The sequence below is a fragment of the Podarcis bocagei genome (assembly GCF_964188305.1).
Source record: "Podarcis bocagei genome assembly, chromosome: 3".
Classification (NCBI taxonomy): Eukaryota; Metazoa; Chordata; class Lepidosauria; order Squamata; family Lacertidae; genus Podarcis; species Podarcis bocagei.
In genome coordinates this window covers 58,479,377-58,503,084 of record NC_138127.1, presented here as the reverse complement: position 1 = coordinate 58,503,084, position 23,708 = coordinate 58,479,377, and the positions used below count along the sequence as shown (strand labels likewise).

The 23,708-nt window shown below is 40.8% G+C and overlaps 1 protein-coding gene across 10 annotated transcripts in view; it reads left to right on the top strand.

Moving 5' to 3' along the window:
- The window catches only part of PDE10A (phosphodiesterase 10A), a 198,655-nt gene extending 175,050 nt beyond the window's left edge, over positions 1 to 23,605 (top strand). For 7 of the 10 annotated variants that reach the window (XM_081188207.1, XM_081188201.1, XM_081188204.1 and 4 more), the window contains 12 exons: positions 823 to 915; positions 1,668 to 1,854; positions 2,275 to 2,417; positions 4,573 to 4,656; positions 6,832 to 6,936; positions 8,312 to 8,462; positions 12,353 to 12,508; positions 14,459 to 14,631; positions 15,393 to 15,504; positions 17,254 to 17,334; positions 19,688 to 19,776; positions 23,020 to 23,605. In XM_081188207.1, the coding sequence (XP_081044333.1) occupies positions 823 to 915; positions 1,668 to 1,854; positions 2,275 to 2,417; positions 4,573 to 4,656; positions 6,832 to 6,936; positions 8,312 to 8,462; positions 12,353 to 12,508; positions 14,459 to 14,631; positions 15,393 to 15,504; positions 17,254 to 17,334; positions 19,688 to 19,776; positions 23,020 to 23,134 (1,489 nt within the window). In that variant the 3' untranslated portion in view covers positions 23,135 to 23,605. The remainder of the gene's footprint in view (positions 1 to 822; positions 916 to 1,667; positions 1,855 to 2,274; positions 2,418 to 4,572; positions 4,657 to 6,831; positions 6,937 to 8,311; positions 8,463 to 12,352; positions 12,509 to 14,458; positions 14,632 to 15,392; positions 15,505 to 17,253; positions 17,335 to 19,687; positions 19,777 to 23,019) is intronic. The other 3 variants (XM_081188205.1, XM_081188206.1, XM_081188208.1) reach the window with 1 other exon arrangement.
- The last annotated feature ends 103 nt before the right edge of the window (positions 23,606 to 23,708 follow it).

Sequence of the window (23,708 nt, the reverse complement as noted above, 5' to 3'; positions counted from 1 at the left end):
AGTCCACCTTCCCAGGAAATGGCTTTAGCCATGTATTTTGGTCCCTGTTTAGGAGATGAATTAACTCTTTATCTACAAGAGAAGGATGTATGGAGTGTTAGGGGAGGAGTAGTACCTCTAGAGGGGGACACATTGTGCTCCTTCTGGGGTAGTTTGCCCACCTTTGGTCCCTGCCCTGCACTCATCCCTCACCTGTAGCTCCTTGAAGCTGTCAGCATGTGACAGTGGCCAGACCCCTGGAACAGCTTTGACTGGCCAGCTAAACCAGGTGAGGGTAGCTGATGGGTCTGAAACCCTGGGTGAGATAGGGACTTGAGTGGACAAGACTAATAGTTGGTCCTCTTGTCAAGAAAGTAGTTTGTGTATGTGTTGTAGAGGGAAATCAGGGGCAGTTGGGGCCACTGAGAAAGTACCTGGGAAAGTAGCCTATCTAGGAGAAGGAAAACTCTGGTCCTAAACCTCCACTGCCTTGCGATATACCTTTGGGAGATGAAAAGGCTATGGAGTAAACCCTACACAAATCCAGAGTGCAGTCCCTACCTATTGCTCTGCTTTTCTTGGACCACATCAGTGAGGCTGAGAGTGGGGTCTTGTCGTCTTGGTAACCCAGGACCTCCATACACACTGCCAGGCTTGTGCCCTGGAGAGGTCACTCCAGTGCTGCTAACGCAGCAGTTTGACTTCACCCCCAGAGGCGCACTCCATTGTCTCTTGAGACAAGACGGATGCCAATAACGGGAAGAGAAATTTAGCTGCTCAAATGTCATTTTCCTTATAAGCCTATTGCTTTAAGATGTGCATATCTCTTTATGTCCCATGCAGATTTTCTATTGAAAAAGGAATAGCTGGTCAGGTAGCAAGAACAGGTGAAATTCTCAACATTCCTGATGCCTATGCAGATCCACGTTTTAACAGGTAGGAATCTGATATGTTTACCACCCAAAGGAACTTGGCTGGTTAGCAGAACGGCAGCCCTTGCAAGTCCTGCAGCTAAGGCGTTGTGCTGGCAGTAGTTTGCCCCCCAAAGCAACCTAGCTGATGTATTCTGCACCAGCTGCAACTTCCAGACCAACCTCAAGGGTAGCCACACAGAACAGATTTTAGTAGTCCCAGGTTACCTGTCCATTGGCAATTGTGCTCTAGCTGTCCTGATTCAGGAATGGCCATAACCTCTCTTACTGGTGAAAGCTGGTTAAAGACATTCACTCTTACCCACCAAAGAGACCTGCACCTCCATTGATAGAGCTGGATCGAGGAGCACCCCCAAACTACATACCTGCTCCATCAGGGAGTGTGCACCCCCTCTGCCCTACCATACTGTCCACTATTAACTCCAACAAGCACTTCATGCACACTTGGCATCCCTTGCATATGGAGGTTTGAATTGGCTGGCATGCTTGTTGGGAATGGTGGCTAAATTATTTATCAGATAATTTATTTATTTATCTATCAGAAAGTTCCTGGCTTCAGCCTCACATGTGTTATGAATTTACCAGGTTCTTCTAGCCTTTATCCTGTATTTGCAACATGGAGATGATAATATTAACATTACAGGCTTGTTGTAAGGATTACAACTAGATAACGCACATGAAATGGCTTTCAACATTATTGTTAGATGATGTCATGTTAAGAAAGTGAATGTTCACCCTTTTCCTTTTTTCCTTCAGGGAGGTAGATCTCTACACAGGCTACACCACCAGGAATATTTTATGCATGCCTATTGTGAGCCGAGGAAGTGTAATAGGCGTCGTGCAGATGGTGAACAAACTAAGTGGATGTGCCTTCTCTAAAACTGATGAGAACAACTTTAAAATGTTTGCAGTCTTTTGTGCTTTAGCCTTACACTGTGCTAATGTAAGTTTTGTTCTACAAAGATAGCCAAGTGCACAAAAAATGAAATTAATTAATTTTATAAATTTATATGATCCATTTTGGATTTGTATAGCAAGGTCAGTTGTACTAATTTAATTGTTAAGGGAGGTGTCAGAGATTAAACTGATTCAATTTTAAAGTTCTGCGATTAAGATTTGATTGTTAATAAAATGGTTACGATTAAGCTGATTCTATCATTTACAGCTTTGTTTATTTTTTTAAAAAAGTCTTCAAATTCACATGAATTTCCATATCAATTTATTCTCTTTTAAAAGTATTCCGAATTATCCCTCAGAAATATCCCCTCTGTGAAGCTAGACACAGATCTAAGTATTTGGCTTGAGAAAGAAAGTTTAGACTGTGCAAACAGCCATATCTTATATAATAAAATGCTTTATTTAGATGTACCACAAAGTTCGCCATTCAGAGTGTATCTACCGTGTTACTATGGAGAAGCTTTCCTATCACAGTGTTTGTACAACAGAAGAATGGAAAAACCTCATGGACTGCAGACTCCCACCACAACTCTGCAAAGAAGTAGAACTGTATGTTTTTAATGTGATCTTTTTGATACAGAAGTAGGGTATTCCCCATGAACACTGGCAGCTTAGCAGCTGTTGCGATTATCAAAGAGCCACACTAGACATGGCAAATGTATCTTTTCAATGAGTATTCAGGTTTTTCAAAATACAAATAGCATCAGCGTAAGGAGGGGAGGTTGATGATTAACTGGATTTGAGTAGGCGTGGAAGGTTAACGAATTCACCCCTTTCTGCCCCCTGCTTATAATAATGAGGAAAATCTGAAGCTAGTATATGCATTGGGAGGAAATCCCCCATTGGTAGCAGTTTAGGTCTACACCTGACCAGGAAGTTAATGAGAAAGGTTCTGTGGATAACACCATCAACCTCACATTATTATGGCCAGCAGAGAACACCCAATGAAGTGTATGACCTCACATGGGTATAGGCTCTGAAACATTCTGGGACAATCCTGTGGTTGTCATGGTAGCCATGCTTCATTAATCATTTATATAAAGAGAGTGGTTACTTTCAGATCTAGCGTATCTGCTGCGCAATACTGTGTTTCCAATGCACCCAAGTATTTTACTGAAGTCAGTGACAGGGAAATAAAACACCTGCTGCATTCAGCTATGAGGCAGGGCTAATTGATAATAAAACAACTAGCAGTTCTGTCATTATGAGCCTCAACATGAGATTATGAATATTGACTTCAGAAGAATATAACTTTAAGTAACATGATAAAGTGGAATTTTAAATGTTTGGATTGCATTATTTCATTTTAGAATATTCACTACCACTCAGGTAGCATACAAATTTGTCATAATCAAAAATCCATTATCAGCAACATTATCATTTCCTTTCATTATTCTAATTAAACATTCATGTACCCAAAGGCTTATCTGTTACATCTAACAATCATAGTATTTTTTCCCAGAAACTTGAGACCTATTTTTCCTTGTGAATACTCTTTCTCAGGGTACCTCCTAATGGGCTCTTCTTGGTCTAGGTAGTACAGCATCAAAGTTCTGGCAGCTGGTGCAGTGGTAAACCCAGTTGAGAACTGCAAAACTTGCAGGAGAGAACTTGCATGTTAAATAGATCTTGACCCCACCGTTCAAATGAAATTGAACCAGTGTAACTTACTATACTTTATTGTGTTAATTATATGTAAGACCATAAGACTGTGTTCAAGGGAAATTAACAACAAAATGCCTATCAAACATTTTAGTAATGAATACCTCAGGTAACAAAACCCTCAGGCATTCACCTGGACACAAATGGCATTCTGTAGTAAAATTCATAAATGATTGACACAAAATGCCTGTATCCTTTATAAGGATGGCAGACAAGGAGGGGACCACACAAACTGCTGAGAAATTAAAGAAATGAAAGTCATAAACTGCAGCGCGACCCAGCAAAAACAGCAATTGCCTGTCATTCTTAACTCAGCTGCCAAGAGTTCTCAAGTTAATTCTGTCTTCTGCCAGGCCTGAGGCAAAATCTACCCATAATTCCACACCTCATTTGCAGGTAGAGAACTGAGAACAGTCATTCTAGTGTCATTTCAACTGCCAAGATTCAACACTCCCCCTCAATAATTTGAGAGGTGGGGACTTACTGTACATAGGGGTGGCAAGGCTGCATCCTCTTTTGTTTTTTTTAAAGGTTAAAAGCCACTGCTTATGGTGGCAGTTTTGGCAGCAAAGCAGCAGAAGTGGAACTATGGCGGTTACAGCAACTAGATCTCCACTACCACTGCTGCAAATATTTTGAACCTATTTTAAAAAGGGGGAGGGAAGCCTGCTGCTGCCATGATAAGCACTCCCCATAAACAGCACACAGTAATTCATGCCACCCTGGGCTCCTTTAGCCCATTTCAAGGCTCACATATTCGTATTGAACAAAGTCTGAAGTGAGCAAAAGGAGCCCATCCCTGCTTTTTACGGGAAATCACTCAGAAAGCTGTTTGTGAAGTGATGTCAGGCACTGTCTTAAGAAGGATAGAGCCTTGAATTATTATACCACAAGCTAGTGAGAATAAATCAGCACTTTTTGATTTTGAAGTTGATGTTCAACAGAAGAGATTCTGGTGCAGAAAGCTTTTATCTGAACTAATAAGCATAATGTACATCCAAGAGTCTTTGGTTCTCTTAACTGTAAATTTCCTTCACAACAGATTCCACTTTGATATCACTCCTTATGAAGATTTCTGGGCATCCATTTTTATCTATATGATCCATCAGTCTTGTGGGTCAGGCTGGTATGAATCCATTTTTTTAACCTTTAATTTTACAACTATTCACACTGGTTTTTATATAGTAAATGTTTTATTTGATTACCATGAAATGATCTGGCTGTGTAGGATGTAGGATTATGTAAAATACTGTATTTGAAAATACTGAAGCAGGAAAGAGGATTTGAGATCTGTACATGTCTATACTATACAGAAATAGTAATTGCCTCATACAACAAATGTATTACAATATTATTAGAAACAATTTTGAGGTAGTAAAGTGCAGCTAAAAAAGTTTAAATGGGGGGGGGGGAGAGAGAAGCTTTGCCTTTGATAGCATTTACTTACAACATAAAATATTTGCCAAAAAGGCTTTTTGAAATTTCTCCAGAATTTACAGTTTTTCCATTGGAAAATAAATAGATCCACCCCCTGCGAGTTTTTATTTATTTATTTCCCTAGAGCCTTCACATCTCTAAGTGTGAGCAAGGGCTGTTTCCTTATTTAAATCTCTAGAAGACTAAAGTGAAAGGGGCAGTTTTGGCTTGTGTAGATCTCCATGTGTGCCTCAGAGCCCTGCAGAGCTTTTGACTGGGAGAGTTGTCGTATCTTGTTCAGTTCTTCCCCCTCCCATGAAAAGTATTTATATTCTTAATTTCATTATGTTTTGTGTTGTATCCTGTGTGTGTGTGTATGCACACAGATATGCACCCACCTGGTTATATTTTAAACCAACATAAATATACTCACACTGAATTCTACTCACACTGGAGGAAGGGAGTGAGGAGGCCATATTCTCTGATTCCCCCTTCCCTCTGCAGCGCCCTGCAAAGCACATCTGGAAGGGGACAGGGCCCTCCAGAGCAGCATGGTAGCTGGCAGAAGAAAGGTAAAATCCTCTCTGCTACATCCATCCTTCAGTGGAGAGCCTCTGTTGCATTTTGATTCCCTGAGAGAATTGAAAAGACAATGGAGTGGGAATTGTAGGTTCAACCCACAATTGTTTTTATAATGGAAAATCATGTTTATGCTTCTGAATTTGGGGCTGCATTTCCCTCGGAATGTGTCAGTCATGCTTCTGGCATTGGATGCAGCAGTTAGGTGGGAAAGGGAGCTTTTTGTGAGTTGACTATCCTGTTATATTTTTGGAATACTTCTACCTTGAATAAAGTTATCGGAAGTTTCTGGTGTTAGGCTAAACATTCTGCAAGCAGTATAATATTTACCTGTATTTCTAGCTTCACTTTTGATTATTTATATTTTACAACTTCAGCCTGTCTTGTATCACAAGTATATCACAAGTTCTCGGAAGAATTTGACCTACAGATAATGGCCTGGTTCGCATGCCACACTAAGACAAACCATGGCTTGGCTTAGTTCAAGTGTGTAGTTAGTCTGGAGAGAGCTAAATCAGGAGCCGAGGTTGGAATGGCATGCTAAGCCAAGCCATGGCTTAATGCAGTGTAGCTGCAAAATTATCAGGAGAGAATGAAGATGCCACAATCTCCTCCCTGGAACTCAACCCATGGTATGGTTTAGGATGATGTTTGAGTCAGGCCAATGCCATATTAAAATTTTTCCTTGGACCTCTCTAACAGTTTTTCTGGAGGGAGCAGGGTGCTTACGTATGTAGCGGGGAGTTGGTGAAAAACCATGTACTATAATTTGGGCAATTGGAAGCACTTACTAGTAGGGCAAATCCACCATTGGAAATAGTCCACCTTATAAACGTATAAAAGTTCACCTTTCACTTACAAGTTTTCTTAAAGCCTGCATGGAAAATTGTGCCTTTTTCAATGCAGGCATTTTTTTTAATGCATCAGTTAATCAACCTGTATATCAGGACAATGTGCATTTTTTCATGAATCCTGGTACAGGTTGTGATTATTGTCAGAAGGCCCTGTAATTTGAGTAGAAGAATTTAAAGGTACAACTCAGTGTGGTTGTTTCTTTAAATAGTGACTCGGCTTGTGATCACAAGCATGCCTTCTTGGAAGTAAGTACCCCTGACACCAGTGGGGCTTCTCAATAAACATGCATATGGTTGAGGTGTAAGCCATAGATAGTGGCACTGTTCTAATGCTCTTAAAGCAGATTTTTCAGTTTTGAATTTTAAAATGTCTTAGTCAGATGTATTGTAACCATAGAGGCAAGGTAGTTCTCTTTCCTGCCTTGTAAGTCTGCCCCATTTTGCACATGCAGGCACAGAAATGCAGTCAGAAAGGAAGACAGGTTGAAAAAAGAAGATTCCAGTGTTTTGCTGTCAGCCTTGAGCCTTTATGTGGAATCTGATGTTTTGGAGGAAGGGTAATTAGAGCTTTTAGCCTAGACACCAACTTTGAACAGGTGGAGTGTGGGGGTGCAGGGGATATGTAAATATGATTTGCAATATGAGCCAAACTGTTATAACTTAACTTGAATGTACAGGCGGCATTAGCAGTGGTGCTCTTGAACCACTGGAAGTGTGTTTTTCTCAAAATAATTACTAAATAAATAAATAAATAAATAAATAAATAAATAAATGCAAAGTAGGCTACTGAGAAATTACTTGCATATTTTTTTTTTTAGCTCATGTTCCAGGGTCATAGTTGGAAGCTCTGTGGGACTCTGATGTGGACATGCAACTCTGCATGTGCAGAAGCTGTCCTACCTTCTGTGAGTTGGGAAGTGCATCCCTAGAACTCTGCAGGGAATAAGTGAAATATTGCCCTTCTTTGTATGTGTGTCAGCTTCTACACGTGTGCTCTGGAGCTGTATTATTACATTGTAAACAATTTCTCTTGGAAGTGGAAATTTGTACTGCAATTTTGCACCCAGGGCAAAATGTTAACAAAACATTCACATGTACACTTCCAGCGAGTAAGGGTGACAAAGCAAAGGGGTCAGGAGTGCTGCTTGAAGCCTGTGTCTTCCCTACCAGGATATGAGGCAGTAGTAGAAATGGACCATCACAGTTCCCTCTGTCACTGTAGAGAAGGACCAGCAGCAGCAGAAGAAAGCAGTGAGAACTGAGGAAGGAATGAGAGTATAATCAGTTTCTTCTGTACTAAGACACTGAAGGCAACCTACATTTGATATCAAGGCAGAGGTGCATCTGCTTTCCTCTTTTCAGCTTGGCCTCCATTTAGATGTGAACTCAACTTGTGTGTGGAATTGTATGCTAGACATTGTTTGACCAACATTATTCATTCCCTGCAAAAGCCAATGGCATTGAATCTGCCATTGACCTTTTTTCTTTAACCAGAATGTTTTGAAGAGCTGGACAACTTTCAGTGGCCTTCAGTTAGCTAACTTATTATTACTTTTTTTTGGGGGGGGGGGGTGGACGTGAAAATGTATTATTTCTCTGCAGTACAGAAATATATTTACCATGGCTGTTAGGGCAGAGAGAAGAGAGGAACTTCTGAGCTTGCATGGCAAAGCATAAATTCTTGTTGAATAGATTTTTTCTTATATCATTATAAGCTCTGGCTTTGCATTTGCAATAGATTTTAAGTAAATAAGGCCAGTAATTTTGAGGAGAATTAAAATAAACTAAAATGCTTCTGCTAATTTTTGCAACATTATCAGTGGAGCATTAAATAAAGTTTAGTGTAAAATCTCTTTTTATTTTGTTTGGTTAAAATAACTTACGTTTTTTTCTTTCACTTGCTTTATCTCACCATTCTATTTTTTTTTAAAGTTTTGAACTAGAAAAACTATGTCGATTCACACTGTCTGTAAAGAAGAATTACCGCCGTGTGCCCTATCACAACTGGAAGCATGCAGTTACAGTTGCGCATTGCATGTATGCTGTTCTTAAGAATAACTACAGGCTTTTCACAGACATAGAAGTAAGTTTAGATTTTTTCCAGTATCAACATTCATATCTCAGACACGACGTGTAATTTCATGTTTGGATCAGTGTAAAATTATATTCAGCATGGAAAGGGATTTTAAATTTAAGAAATTTTTCATTTATAGTGCAATACTATACACTATATTCCACTGAGTTCAATGTAACTAAGGTCCAGGCAAATGTGTATAGTATTGCAGCCTTAATCAACTGTACATCTGCATCTTGAATTCTGTATACAATTGCAAACAGAGCATGAAGGCAGGACATGATGTGGTTCAGAAAAAGAACATTGCTGGTTTGAAATAAGGACTGTCTGCACTATTTTAAAAAGCCCAGGACATTGGCCTTACTTAGATATAGCTAGGTATAATAGTGATACATAAAATCAGAAATAGTTTGAGAAAACCCAAAAGGGCACAGCAGGGTTAGCTAACCTAGTGCCTTCCTGATATTGCCAGACTGCAACTCCCATAATTCCTGATCATTACTAGCTAAGGCAGATCAGGAGGATGTTGTATTGACTACCTCTGGGGTACAACTTTGGATAACAAAGGACATCTGGTTAACACACAGCTAGCCTTTAGACATCTCCATACAGATTGTACTATAGTAAGCCTGCAGCTTATGCAGAATTAATTTGTGTGCATTCAGCTTTACACACAAGGCAAAAATTAAAAGGGGCAGAAAGGGGGCAGTTTCCCAGGGGAAATGATTTTGGCAATCCTACCCATCGTTGAACCCAATGGGTTTTGACTACACACGATTTTGGCTTTAGGCACGATCCCTGGAATATAACCCCCGTGTAAGTAGCAGGCTTACTGTACACTGACCTTTATTTTAGAACATAAAACTTCATTTTAGAACATGGTAATTAGACTCATTGTGAAAATGAATTAAAATAAGTAGTAGAAATCCTGGGAAGTTGCTCGTAACTAAGAAGGGCATAACCCTCTCTCTGGAATCACCCCAAAATTAGAAGGTGGCCAGAAGGAACTTAAGTATTCTTCTGTGAAGGATAACATCACCCATTGGTGTCCAGAGGCTGGGCTTAGCTTTATTCCTATAATAGCTACAGTCAGTGAGAGATCACCACCCAGTCCTCATTCTGCTTCTGCCGGGACAGCAGGGTTTTCTGTTCTAAATGCCATGCAATACATGATGACCCTTAGCCTACTCTTTCTCTAGATTCTCTTTCCACCTCCTCTGTCTTCCTCCCACACCAGGAAGGACAGGGAAAGGTGGGCGAAGAGAGAGAGAGAGACAATTGTACAGTGGCAAGACCAAAAAGCATTTAAATGTGAAAATAGTAGGAATTGTGCAACCAGATATTCTGCCCATTGGAGTATGGAAAGGCTTACTGTTCTCATTTTGCGTATCCTGCTCCTATGGACAGGCTTCTGAACCCCGAGGCTCACACTCTGTTTGTGCCTGAGTCCAAAGGAGAGTCTGTCCCTTTCCAAGCAGTTTTCTTCCTCTCTCGTAGCAATTATCTAGTTACCAGTTCAGTTTTCAATTGATATCTTAGTTGGGTCCTGGTGGCTTGGGGACTCATCCCAGTGGAGATGGGGAATTCAGCAAAGCCAGTGCTGCATTTTTGTGGCACCCCATACTATTATTTGTTTCCTCTGTATCACACAGTACTGACCACAGCCTGATACAATATATGCGGGTGCTCTGACCCACTAAATGTTTGTAAAATTCATGGCAGATATAAAAAGGTTCTCTTCTGTTGTTTTGGAAAAATAGCTGAATGTTGAAAAATCAATGCAAGTACTATTTAAGGCACTGTACAGAACATAGCAGTGACACGCTCTCTGCCTAAAGGACTTATAATCTATTAAGGCGGATGTCAGGTGTCTGGAACAGAGTAACTGAATATTTGCACACAGGTGACGTGCAGTTTGCTCTGGTAAACAGTACATACAGCATACATGAAAATGCCTCCGTTGTAGTTATCGTGTGATTTATTATCTATATAGGAATATATATAAACAAAGAAGAATCTTGTGGCACTTTAAAGATTAAAAATATATATTGTGGCATGGCCTTTTGTAGACTATAATCCACATATACAGATGCATGAAGCATTATTCAGTGTGGGCAGGCATATACACCTAGGGGTAGAGCAGGGGTAGCTAACCTCTGCCCCGCGTCCCAGAAGGTGCTGAACTACAACTTCTGTCAGCCTCGGCTAATGGTTCAGGGATGATGGGAGCTGTAGTTTGGTGACATCTGGAGGACCACAGGTTAGCCACCTTTGGCACTGAGAAAAGCAAACAAACCAGTGAGGTCAGAGGGAATAACATTCAAGAAATGTAAGCCATGGGAATTACAGTGGTGCCCCGCAAGACGAATGCCTCGCAAGACGAAAAACTCGCTAGACGAAAGGGTTTTTCGGTTTTGCGTTGCTTCGCTAGACGAATTTCCCTATGGGCTTGCTTCGCAAGACGAAAACGTCTTGTGCTTTTTTCTTAAAGCCGCTTGAAGAGGTGCAGTTGCGACGGACCGTGCTTTGCAAGACGAAAAACATCGCAAGACAAAAAGACTCGCGGAATGAATTATTTCCGTCTTGCGAGGCACCACTGTACACTGAATCTTAAATTTAGGTAAAATTATTACAGTGATCATTCACAAAGCACTATTGATAGTACACACTTCCTTACATAGGTAAAATAACATCTGTGGAAAAAACCTTCTCTCTTCAGGCCACATGTTAGAGATGAACTTTTTTTCAAAGTTTTAAATCAGACATTTCCTCCTGGAATTTTGCTTTAGAGTTGCTTTGCTCAAGAATGGTTACTTACATTTGCAAAACATCAAGTTTGAAAGCAAACAGAAAAACCCAGTTAGCATTGAGGACTAATACTGAAGTCATTTTTGCCAATGTATGATTTCCTAAATTTATTTATTGCACTTTGTACCATAGTGTGAAGCAATGCCTTGCAGATTCATTAGGCAGGAAAGATGATGAGATCCTAAACAGCTGCTGCCAGAAATTTGATAGTAAACAAATGTTCTGTCATGTATGGGCTCAACACGGTGCTCCTGTTTTCAGTGTCAGCCAGGTGTTTCTCATAATGCATTGGCTTTCTGTTTCAAGCCCAAGTCAAGATAAAACCCTAAATGGCTTGGACCAGGTTATCTGAAGAACGGTCTCCTCCCTCTTTTACGTGTCCATCTGTTACAGAAGCCCTGCACTGACAAGGGAAGCACACTTGAGACAGGCCTTTTTAGTGGTAGCTCCCTGGTTGTGGAACTCTCTTCTGAGGAAAGTTCTGTGGTTTGAAGCAGGCAACCAAGACATATATTTATTCTGCTGAACTTTTAATGGCTTTTAAATAGCTATTCAATTTTAACCTGAAGATTGCCACTTGTCCAGTTTTAATTTTAATTTTAATTTATTTGAATTAATTGTGGGGTGTATCTTAATTTATTGATCGCTTGTTTTTATGCATTGTCTTACTGGTATGATGTTAGCCGCTCTGAGCCCAGCTTTGGCTGGGGAGAGCGAGATATAAATAATAATAATAATAATAATAATAATAATAATAATAATAATAATAATAATAAAAAATGCACTAAATAGTTATTCCATTTTTGTATGCTTGTTTTAAAGAAGCAATAAAAACATAACATAAAAATGTAATTAATTGCATCTAATTTTTAGTATATTAAGTTATATGTTTTGTGGTTGCAAACCACCTTGAGGGTCTTTTGAGGGCCAAAGGGTGGGATATAAATATTTTTTAAAAAATATAGATAAGGCTTGAGAGTGTTTTACCTGTTAATGGAATTGTTGGAATGTTTGGAGGGAATAGACTGACATCTAGTGGTACAAAATTAATCGGAACACTGATTACATATTCTGTCTGCTTACTTATCTAGCGAAGAGGACTTATGGTTGCATGTTTATGTCATGACCTGGACCACAGGGGTTATAGCAACAGCTATCTTCAGAAGTTTGAGCACCCATTGGCAGCTCTTTATTCTACTTCAACAATGGAGCAGCACCATTTTTCACAGACAGTATCACTATTGCAGGTAAATTGCATTCCCAGTATGTTCTCTTCTTGAGCAAAAGGTAAAGGGAGGCTTTGATGGTACCTTGGATAGCTCCATGCATGGCTCAGGCTGGAGATTTCATAACAGCAGATGTTGTTTCAGCAGCAGTCATCCTTAGGCTAAAACATGGGTAGGCAAACTAAGGCCAGGGGGCCGTGTCCAGCCCAATTGCCTTCTAAATCCGGCCCGTGGGCGGTCCGGGAATCAGCGTGTTTTACATGAGTAGAATGTATGCTTTTATTTAAAATGCATCTCTGGGTTATTTGTGGGGCATAGGAATCCGCTCATTCCCCCCCCCTTCAATAGTCTGGCCCCCCACAAGGTCTAAGGGACAGTGGACCGGCCCCCTGCTGAAAAAGTTTGCTGACCCCTGACTAAGCCCTAGGCAGGAGTTTCAGCTCAATCTCAGTAGCCTTTTGTGATAGGAGCCGTTTCATTTAAATGGGCCCAGCCTGCTTGAACAAGACTGGCTGCAAGCTCTGCACCTTTCTACAGGTTTGCAAAGAGTTCTTGGAAATACAATCTTTCCACTACAATTTTTATATTTTCCCTTTATTTCATGGTTTATTGTAGAATATTTATTTATGCTTTATACCTACCAGTCCTCTTGTGATGAGGCCCTACATGCTACATTAAATAGCTGTATAATTAATATTTGTGAAACAATGCTTGAAACCAAAAAGGAAACATAATTAGATTTAAGGAGAAATATTGGCATTACTTGTGTTTATTTATGATTTCTTAAATTTGCATTGTAGTTCTAAACAGTGTTTCAAATCCATGCTTCCCAGAAATTTACCTAGAGATGATATGAAGTAATGTAGTGCAGTTAAATAACAAAAAGTGTTATTAAGGTATTTTCATAGATCCACACTGCCGCCCAATCCAAACTATTTGTTACAAACAACGCAGAGATGTTGCTAAAATTAGCAACCCTGTATTGAATTCTTCCCCCTCACCTGTTATGTGTATTGTGCACTTGTCTGCCCCATAAACACCAGCCAATGATGTAGAGCAAGAAAACACAGCATCCTGATGTTACAGCATGGGTTATTTGGTGGCATCTCTGTTTCTTGTAATTCATAGTTTCAACTTGGAAAAGTTACAGATAGAAGGATCTGGCAACTTCTGTTTCAGTGTATCTGAAGAAGTGTGCATGCACACGAAAGCTCATACCAAGAACTAACTTAGTTGGTCTTTAAGGTGCTACTGGAAGGAATTTTTTTATTTTTACTTGGAAAAGGTGTGGTTTGCACATAAGGCTCAGCCAAACAATATATTAACATTAACAAGCAAGTGCAATATGTCAGTACAAAGAGTGGAAATCACAGTCTTTTTGCTCCTCTCTGGTCCAGCCATGCTACCTGGAAGTGAACCATGATTTGACTTAGTGTTATATGTGTACCCAGGCTTGTAGTTTGTCTTGCTCCAAACAAGCCACAAGCTCTAGCCAAGGCTTGTTCTCAGCTTATCACTTATTTTGGGGAGACAAACCATGTCTTAGCTCTGGGTAGCACAGATGTAGTAGAACTAGGGAGGAGCAAAGTGGCCCTGATTTTCATTCTGTGCACCTGACCTCTTGCTCATTTACATTTAGCCATAGTTTGGCTTAGCATTACATGTAAACGAGGTTGGTTTCTGTTGGTTTCTCTTCCACAAAATTGTTTTTGAAAAGTTAGTGTGCCTAACTAAGCTTTGAAATGCTGTATCCGACTTCATAATGCTTAGATTGTTAGTAATACGTTAAGCATGACGAGGTTTGGATCCAGTCCAGTACCTTTTGCGGGTGTTGTCAGAATCTTGTGTTACGTACAGCAGTGCTGTATGTTTGAATGTGAATCGAGTTTCAAAGACAGTGCTAAAACAATGGTTTAAAATAGTTCAAAATAATATATTAGCTTGTTCATTTTAAAAATTCTGTTTTCATAGCTGGAAGGCCACAATATCTTCTCTAATTTGAGCTCTAGTGAGTATGAGCAGGTGCTGGAAATAATCCGCAAAGCCATCATTGCTACAGACCTTGCGCTGTACTTTGGAAACAGGAAACATTTGGAAGAGTTGCACCAGTCAAGATCACTAAATCTTAAAAATCAAGCACATAGGTAAAGAGCAAATGAATATTTATAATTCACTTTTAAGTCATGTTGTTTTAGCAGCGTCCATAGTTTTAATTTGCTTTAAAGGTTTGGTTTACTGTGTACTGATGTCCATATAAATCTTCAAAAATAAAGGAATCATTAGAAGAGTCAAACTGTTAGCATATGTTGTGCAGTGCCTTTAAGCATGAAATCTTACATGAACTTGTTTATAGAAGTATAGTTGCAGAAACAAAATCTGAGCTACTCTGTGACATGCCTTACACAGACAAATAGATAATCAAAACTTGAATGCGTAACTCTGCCATTTTTCTTAAGAAAGTTTTAAAAATGAGATCTGTGAAAGGTTACAGCAGGGTTTGGGAACCTGTGTATTTACATATGTTTCTGGACTACAACTCCCATCATTTTGACCAGGCATAGGCAAACCCGGCCCTCCAGATGTTTTGGGACTACAACTCCCATCATCCCTAGCTAACAGGACCAGTGGTCAGGGATGATGGGAATTGTAGTCCCAAAACATCTGGAGGGCTGAGTTTGCCTATGCCTGATTTTGACCATTAGCCAGACTGGCTGAGGCTTCGGGGATTTAGAGTCCTGCAACATCTGAATATTAATCAGATTAATATTAATCTGAACATCAAACTTAAGTTATTTCCGTAGCAATTTTAACTGCTGCTACATAAATATAAGAATATATTTTTAAACAAAATAGCAAATGTTACCTCTTTAAAATTCACAATAGCTTTCCAGTTGTTCTATTCTAGGGATCGTGTGATTGGGCTGATGATGACAGCTTGTGACTTATGTTCTGTGACAAAATTGTGGCATGTTACCAGAACGACAGCCAGCGATATATATGCAGAATTTTGGGCGGAGGTGCGTGCATTTTATTGTTTATATGCTGGCATCATGTGCATCATTAAACCTAATTTTATTGGAGGCATCAAGTACTTCTGTTTCACAGAGCAATTCTACCAAGTTGTGGAAGGGAGGAGTTGGAGTAGACAAACCACGGAATCCAAAGCATTGCTGGGCTCACACTGGGGGTTTTATTCCCTCCTCCACCCTTTTCTCAGCTTAAAAAAAAAATGCAGTGGATTATTATAAACCCACTTTAATAATATTTTTTTAAAAAAACAACAGCAACCCCAAAGAGAAGTGCAATAACAATATAAAACAATTATCATTAAAAGCATCAAAATTTATAGAGAAGTACATGGGGCTAAGATTGAATGTCCTGATGGACTTCCTTGAACAGAAAGGTTTTTAGCAGGGGTATGGAACAGTACAACAAGGGTACCTGTCTACTGTTATAGGCAGGGAGCAGCAAAGCACAGGAGCTCTCACACTGAAATACTTATTACATATGTGGTGCAAGTTCCATAGAGTGGGTGTTCGAAGAGACACATAGGAAGCAAAGCAACCTTATGGCTTTATATATTATATAGTAAAACTTTGAATCAGGCTTACTAGTGAATCAACAATCAGGGTAGATCTTTGAGTAAAGGTATAATGCTGACTTAATTCCCATTCCTGTCAGTAATCATGCTGCAGCATTCTGCACTAACGGCAGCTTCCAAACCAACAGCAAGGGAAGCTCCCCACAGAGTTTATTTCAGTAATCCAGTCTTGAAGTTACCACTCCCTGGACTACTGTGGTCAAGTTACCTTGGTCCAGGGACAGCCTCAGCTTTTGCACCAGCTGAAGCTGAGGAAAGGTATTCCCTGCTACAGAGGTCACCTGGGCCATTAGTGAGAAAGCTGAATCCAAGGGAACACCCAGACCACTGTTCTTTTTGGCCTCACCCACACACAGCTATTTGGAAAGAATTAAAGCAGCTGTTTTAAGCCTAGTTCTTGCAAACAAAGAGCCTGTATGTACCACTGCAGATTGCAGGTGGAGGCACACGTTTGAATGCTTCTCCTCACAGAAAAGCTTCCTACATATACAATACTCACAGCTCAGGGACAAGATGAGACTAGTACCTTCCTCACTGAGATCTAGAGTTTGTAGAATATGGAAGACCACTCATCCATATCAGCCACCACTGGCAATTTGTGAGAATCTGTGAGAACTATGTCTTCGCATTGGGACATGGAGATTTTTCTTCCTGTTTGATTTTTGTGGGACATGGGAGTTGCAGAGACTCTGTTTCTCACACAAAAATTCCCTCTCCCACCACCCCAGTGCTGTCAAGGTACATTTGAGCCCATCTATCAGGTTCAACATTCATGAAGGACAGGACTGTCAGCAGATATTGGCCACAGTAGCTGTTTGATATGGGTAACGTCAAATTCAGGGTCAATATGGCCCTGAATAAAAACTCCAGGGTGTGACTGGACTGGGTGGTGGGCGGGATGACTACATAGGAGGGGCTATTGCTTTCTTGCCTTGCTTGTGGGCTTTCTGGAGATAACCTAACTGGCTGGACTAGATTTCTCCTTGGTCTGATCCAGCTGGGATTTTCTGTGCTGAAAAATCATTTCCTTCAGTTGTTTTTCTTAATCCCAAGCCACTGATATTAATATATTGAGTTCTAAATACCTGTTTGTATATACATGAGAAACATTTTTGGACCAAATAACCTGGAATAACCCATTCTTTGGTCTTGCACTTTATTTTAGGGTGATGAACTGAAGAAGTTAGGTATTCAACCTATTCCTATGTTGGACAGAGACAAGAAAGATGAAATTCCTCAGGGCCAAGTAGGTGTAAAAATGTTTGACCTCTCAAAAAGCTGCTTCTGGGGCTTGAGGGATCCTCTGGCATGGTGTGGAATGAGGAAATTAGAGAATCTGGCAATGTTAGAGCGAAGCCAGCAAAACTAGAAGGGGCTGCCAAAGCTTATAGTAATAAGCAGGTACTTAAAGATGGTTGGAATTCTATGGAAGTCTGGTCATTAGTTCGTGGGTGAGTCATCTCCCCTCTCCCCCAAAACCCAGAACAAAAAACCCAAGGAAATTACTTACTTGCTTATCTTCTGTTGACTTTGTGACAAACCCTAGTAGGAAATATAAAGATGGTTTTCAGCTGGAAGCTGGAAATACTAAAAAAAATAGGTCTGGTGCCAACCTATGAGAATAGGGAAAGGTCGGCCAAACTGAGGGCTCTTCTTTTGTATTCAGAAGGTCACTGATTCAGTCCCCAGCCTCTTTTGTTAAAATTATCTCAGGTAAGAGTGCTAGGAATGACCTCTCTGTATCCAAAAGCCTAGAGAAATCACTGTCAGTAAGAGTAGAAAATACTGGGTTAGATGGACAGAGTCAATACATGGACAGATAACCATATACAGTGGTGCCTCGCAAGACGGAATTAATTCATTCTGCAAGTTTTTTCGTCTTGCGAAGCACGGTTTCCCATAAGAATGCATTGAAAATCAATTAATGGTCCTATGGTCAAAAAAAGTCCAAACAAAGCCAAATTTGGTACAAAAAGAGTTTATTAAGTGCTCTTTAAAGTCACACATACTGTAAAGAGCATTTCAAAATCTGAAGGAACAATAATTTAAGTTTCTAAACATGACAGAAAAGCATTTAAAAATCACCAAAGTGTACTGTACATACATTTTCTAAGACTCTGGGGGACAACTCGAAGAAGGTTCCTCTTCCACTCTTTGCTTCTTGCTGAAGAACCTGTCCATGGTCTGCTGCTTCATCCACCTTTTCAGCACCTCCCTGAAAGACGACATGACCCTCGTATCAAAAGTGTTCGCAAGATCACGTGTCAGGTCCTTGTCAGGGTGGTGCCGCTGTGCAAAAGCCTGCACATCTTTCCACTTCTGGCAAATGTCCCTCAGTTCTTTGGAGGACAGCCGTTCCTCAGTTGCTTCCTCCTCTTCCAGCGAGGCCTGCTCCTGCGCAGCCTCTGCCTGCAGTTTGACCAGCTCCTGGGTGGTCAGCTCGTGGTCGTGCTCCTCCACCAGCTTGCTGACTCCCTTGGCTACATCAGTCGCAAGCATCTTCTCCCTCATCTTCAGGATGGTCCCAATGGTCGATGGATTCCTCCCGTACTCCCTGGCGAGGTTTGTCACACGCATTCCACCGTCGTGCTTCCGGATGATCTCCTTCTTCATTTCCAGCGTAACCTTCTCCTTCTTCCTCTCGCCGGCCTCTGCAGCAGCAGTCTTCTTGGGCAGCACAGCTCCTACCTTCGCAACCCCCCCCCCAAAAAAATCAGTGCTTCACATCCAAAAAATTCAAAAGCACCAAACCTCCCAGAAAACACACAAGCTTCTTTTTTTTTAACAACAGCAGAGTGCCCCAATGGTCACAAAAAATCAGAAAAATGCAGAAAAAAACCACACAAGCTTCCAGATTCTTGCAAACCCGTCCCCAACACCATGTCCTTGAATTCCAAACACCCCAACCCAAAATCCAAAAACCCCAGAAAAAGTTTTAAAAGTTTAACTTACCAAATGGCTGCAAAAGAAGTTTTGGAAATGCTTCAAAAATCACCAAAGTCTTCAAAAACCTCAAAAAAGGCTACCACACTGCGTGCTATGAGTTGCTCCTCGAAGTCAAGTCGCAACTGCACCTCTTCAAGCAATGCACCCTGGGTATTAACGGTTTTAAGAAGAAGGTAACAAACTTGCAAGACGTTTTCGTCTTGCGAAGCAAGCCCATAGGGAAATTCGTCTTGCGAAGCAACTAAAAAAACTAAAAACTCTTTCGTCTTGCGAGTTTTTCGTCTTGCGAGGCATTTGTCTTGCGAGGTACCACTGTACAAGGCTAAAAGAGTGTTAGAACACTGGACATTCTCTTTTAAGGTTCAGGTTTTTGAATCACTACCATAACTTTCAGTTCAGGCTTCAGAAGTTGTACAACTGCTGTACTTACTTGAGCTCTGTTTTTCTACTAATCTTAGTAGCAAGCTTGTTAACATACCCATGAGTAGTTACTCTAGGGGTCCTCCCCCCCCCCCGATTTATAAGACTGGTATTGCTAATAACAAATATCCAGACAATTTTCCTGCCAAGTAAATTTGTTACAACACCTTTCCAATTTGCTTAATACAGCTTATGTTGATTTTTATTCTGTTCTATTTGATTTTTTTTTTCAGATTGGGTTCTTCAATGCTGTAGCCTTGCCCTGCTATAACACCCTCTCACAGATCCTCCCTTCCACTCTGCCACTACTTCAAGCTTGCAAGTAAGCTATAAAAGTTTGCACAGAATCCTTTTTCCAGCTGCAGACCACTGCACATGCTATCTAGATATTCTTTCTGAAGTATAAAAGTTGACTGGGGGAGAGGTAGCTAGTCCTCCCTGGTGTTAACTAGATACCGTCTAGAACTGAGTAACTGTAGTGCATGTGCAGATCTTTGACTTAATGCAGAAGCAGCTCAGTTGATGAGATGGGCCCTCAACACAAGCTTCCTGGCAGGTACGTCACAGCTGCTTACTCGGAGGGAGAGGTGCAGTCATGGGGGAAGTCAGTGTGGGTGCTTCTGCAGGAATACCAGATTGGCTCTGCCAGTTTGCCTGCACAACACTGACCTTCCCTCTACCTTACCCTCCCTTTTCCCTCCTGAGAAGTTAGTGTTGCCGTTCTGCCCCACCACGGAAACCACTTCTGACTTTATTAATGCTTTGTCCTATGCCTCATGGTGGTTTTATCCTTCAAACCCAAATAGACAAGCTATAGGCATATTAAGAATGATTTGCTACTTAAAGGGAATATGGAATCGGTGGAGGCACAAGAGAACTGGCCAGCAGTACCAACCATCGTGTTTTATTTACAAGTTTACTTGTACACCACTCTTTGGGCAAATAGTTTATAAATCTTCTAAATAAACAAACATAGAACACATCAAATGTGGCGAGCATATCCATGTTTTAAGCAGATAAATAAGCATGGAGGTTTTCTTGTGTGTCCCACCAGCATCTAAGGATGGAACTAGGGAGATGGCCTGATCTGCTTAGGTCTAGTCTCAGGAACACACTGCCTAGGGCAAGAGGCTCCCTTGCTCCCTCTCTGATGGTCTTGTGTGAGTGTTAAGACCTTTTTGTTTTAGAAAGCTTTTGGGCTATAAGAAGTCATTGTGACCCTCTTGGATTTAGATTTTGAAGTTGTTTGTGGAGAATTCCTTTTTACTTTTTGCTGGTGTGTTTTAATTGATTTTTAAAAAAGAATATTTTAGTGATTTGTGCTTTTGCATTGATATCCTTATTGCTGTATTGTTTCATTGGTTCTGGGTGTGGTTCGCTGCCTCAGACATGTTATGGAAAGGTGGAGTAAAAAAATAGCTTAATCAAAAAATAAATATTGCCATCTCAGCCCAGACCTTACTCAGTTAATGTCAAACTTTTCCATATGTTTGGTAGGTGTACTGATTACATGTCTTAAGTTAAATGCCTTCACCAGACAAGTCACACTTCTCAGCCTAACTTGCCTTTCAAAAATAAAGAGGATTTGGAGATGTTCCATAGTTGACTTTTTGTTCTTTTTTTCTTGCATTTCCCTGTAACTTCTTTATTTTTGTGTGTGGATTATACAGTTCATTAAATTATAATAATATAGTTGTACTTGGGGCTGTAAGCCCTGCTTACTCCTCTCACCAACCCTGCCTACCTGCCAAGGTCTTTGCCAATTCCCCTCACTCACACGTGGCCAGCCCCCTCCCTTCTCTCTCTCTCTCTCTCTCTCTCTCACACACACACACACACACTCTTACAGCTCACTCCAATCCTGCCCTCTTTTAAAGGAGGAAGCCGCTTCAGAGGGTGATTTTCCAAAGAGCCTCCCCTTTCTCTTAAACCTTGCTGCAGCTGCATTTAATGGAGGGGAATAGGTGTTTCACAGAGCAGTTTGCCAACATACACCTCATGACCCTCTGATCTATCCTGGTGTAGTACCGAGCACCCAGGTCAGGCCCACCCACCTCATCCATCTAAGTTTTGGTAATATATATGTCAGGTCACCCTCTTCATTCATGAACAAGTTGTGGATGTGCATGGTCTTATTGTGCATTGATCTGGCATTCAGTAGCAGCAGCAGCACCAAACCACAGGACTCAACGCATAAGCTGCCAGTAACTTCTAGAAGAGTGGCAGGGCTGAAATGCTTCCACCCCAGCAGGAATAATATTCTAATTTCACTATGACAGGCAGCCAGTTTAAGGCGTGTCCAATATGTGCATGACCATGCATATGTGCATCACACCAAAGACAGAAGTGACACGAAAACATCACAAAAAGAGGCAGGGCAAGGGCGGAACAGGATGTTTGCAGGCTTTTTCAATTGTGTTTCAAATGTGCATGATTTCACTTAAACGTGCCTCCCTAAACTAGCAACCTAAAGGTAAATACCCTTTAGTGACAACACCACCACATGTGCCAGAGTTGCTGTTACAGTGAGTCATGCTCTGAGCCATGTTCCAGCTGTATGCACTCAGCCAACAATCAAGCAGTATCACTAGTGCAATCAGCAAAAACACTCACTTTTCCGCAGGCAGATATCTAACACGACAAACAAACTGATAGCTAAATTCCAACTTGATTCCCCAGTTAAATTGCAGTTTGATTTCCCACTCATTAATTTGATTAGCAGGACTCTCTGTACGTGGTGTAGGGGGAAAACATATTTAAGAGAGATGGAAAATAAAACATTTAAATTAATTATTCTTGGAAAATAAGGTGAGTGAAAGGCAATGATGGGTTCTGTTCAGTCTTAGGGACTTCACTCTGGATTTGTGTAGTGTTTGCTCTTTAGCCTTTTCTTCTCCTGAAAGTATCCCAAAAAGCAGTGGAGGTTTAAGATCAGAGTTTTCATTCTCCTAGATGGGCTACCTTCCTACATTGTCGAGTCCTATCTACCCCTCATTTCCCTCTAGAGCACTGCCTTCTTAACCGCTGGGCCCACTATTGGTCTCATCCATTCAATCAGCCAGAGCCTGCCTTTGCATGCAGGGGAAGTCCCTAACTCACTGATGATTTGAGACCCATCAACCACCCTTACCTGGTTTAGCTGGCCAGTTGAAGCCATTCCTGGGGTGTAGCCACTGTTGCATGCTGATGGCTTCTAGAAGACACAAGTGAGAGCTGAGTGCAGGGTAGGGACCAAACTACCCCAGAAGGAGCACACCATGTTCCCCACCAGAGGTACTACCCCTCCCCTAACACCCCATACACCCAGGTATTAGTAACCTAATTAGTACTTACAATGAGACAGAAACCCATTCAGGCTGAAGGCGACAGATTTGAACTTCTCAGTAAATTGTAACTGAGTGGTTTCATTCCGGAGTCTCCTTCTGAAGTTTGACAAAAATCAAAGGGCCTACTAGAGATCAAGCCCTATAAAATATTATTGTTGCTGACTTTTGTATACCATAGATATCTTATTTTGGAAATAAAGTAATTTTATGTTGAATGTTGGCTCTTTTTGCCTCTCCAGGGAAAATCTTAAACAATGGGAAAAAGTGATACGAGGAGAAGAAGCATATGGATGGATACCAGCACAGACAAATAGCCCTTCGACAGATGTGCTACCTGTGGAAATTACAGACTGATTCACATTTTAAAATTTCTTTGAGACTCCCACCACCTTTTAAGGCTTTTAAAAAGATAAATACTGCAAATTCTAACTGGGAAGACTTGTGCGCCTTTCTTTGCTTTGCTGATCCAGTGTGTACAGAGAGACTGATGGACAACTCAACTATTGCAGAATCAGCTATCAAAGCAAATGCTTGGCTTGTAAATATAAGACTGCCTTTTTCTCATGGGCTACTTTGCTGAGGCCTTAATTTAAAATTGTTGGGCAAGGAAGGCAAATCTTGGGTGTTGCTTTTGCATTTTGTCTTTGTAGCAGAGATTTTCAGTGGTACCTACAACACTATACTGTGGCTGGCTTTAATGCCAGTTTCACTTGGGGAGTTCTTGGCTATACATAGTACATTTCCACATTGTTATTGTAAATGTTTATCTTTGATCTCTGTGCAATCAGCTCAGACACTACCAGAAAATATCTGGGACTGAAACTATCTTTGAGTTTACAGTACTTGAATTAATCTTGCTGCAAATGTGTGTGGGGGAGGAGGAATTTAACATCCAGATAGAAAACTCCAGTAATTATTCTGTTTACAT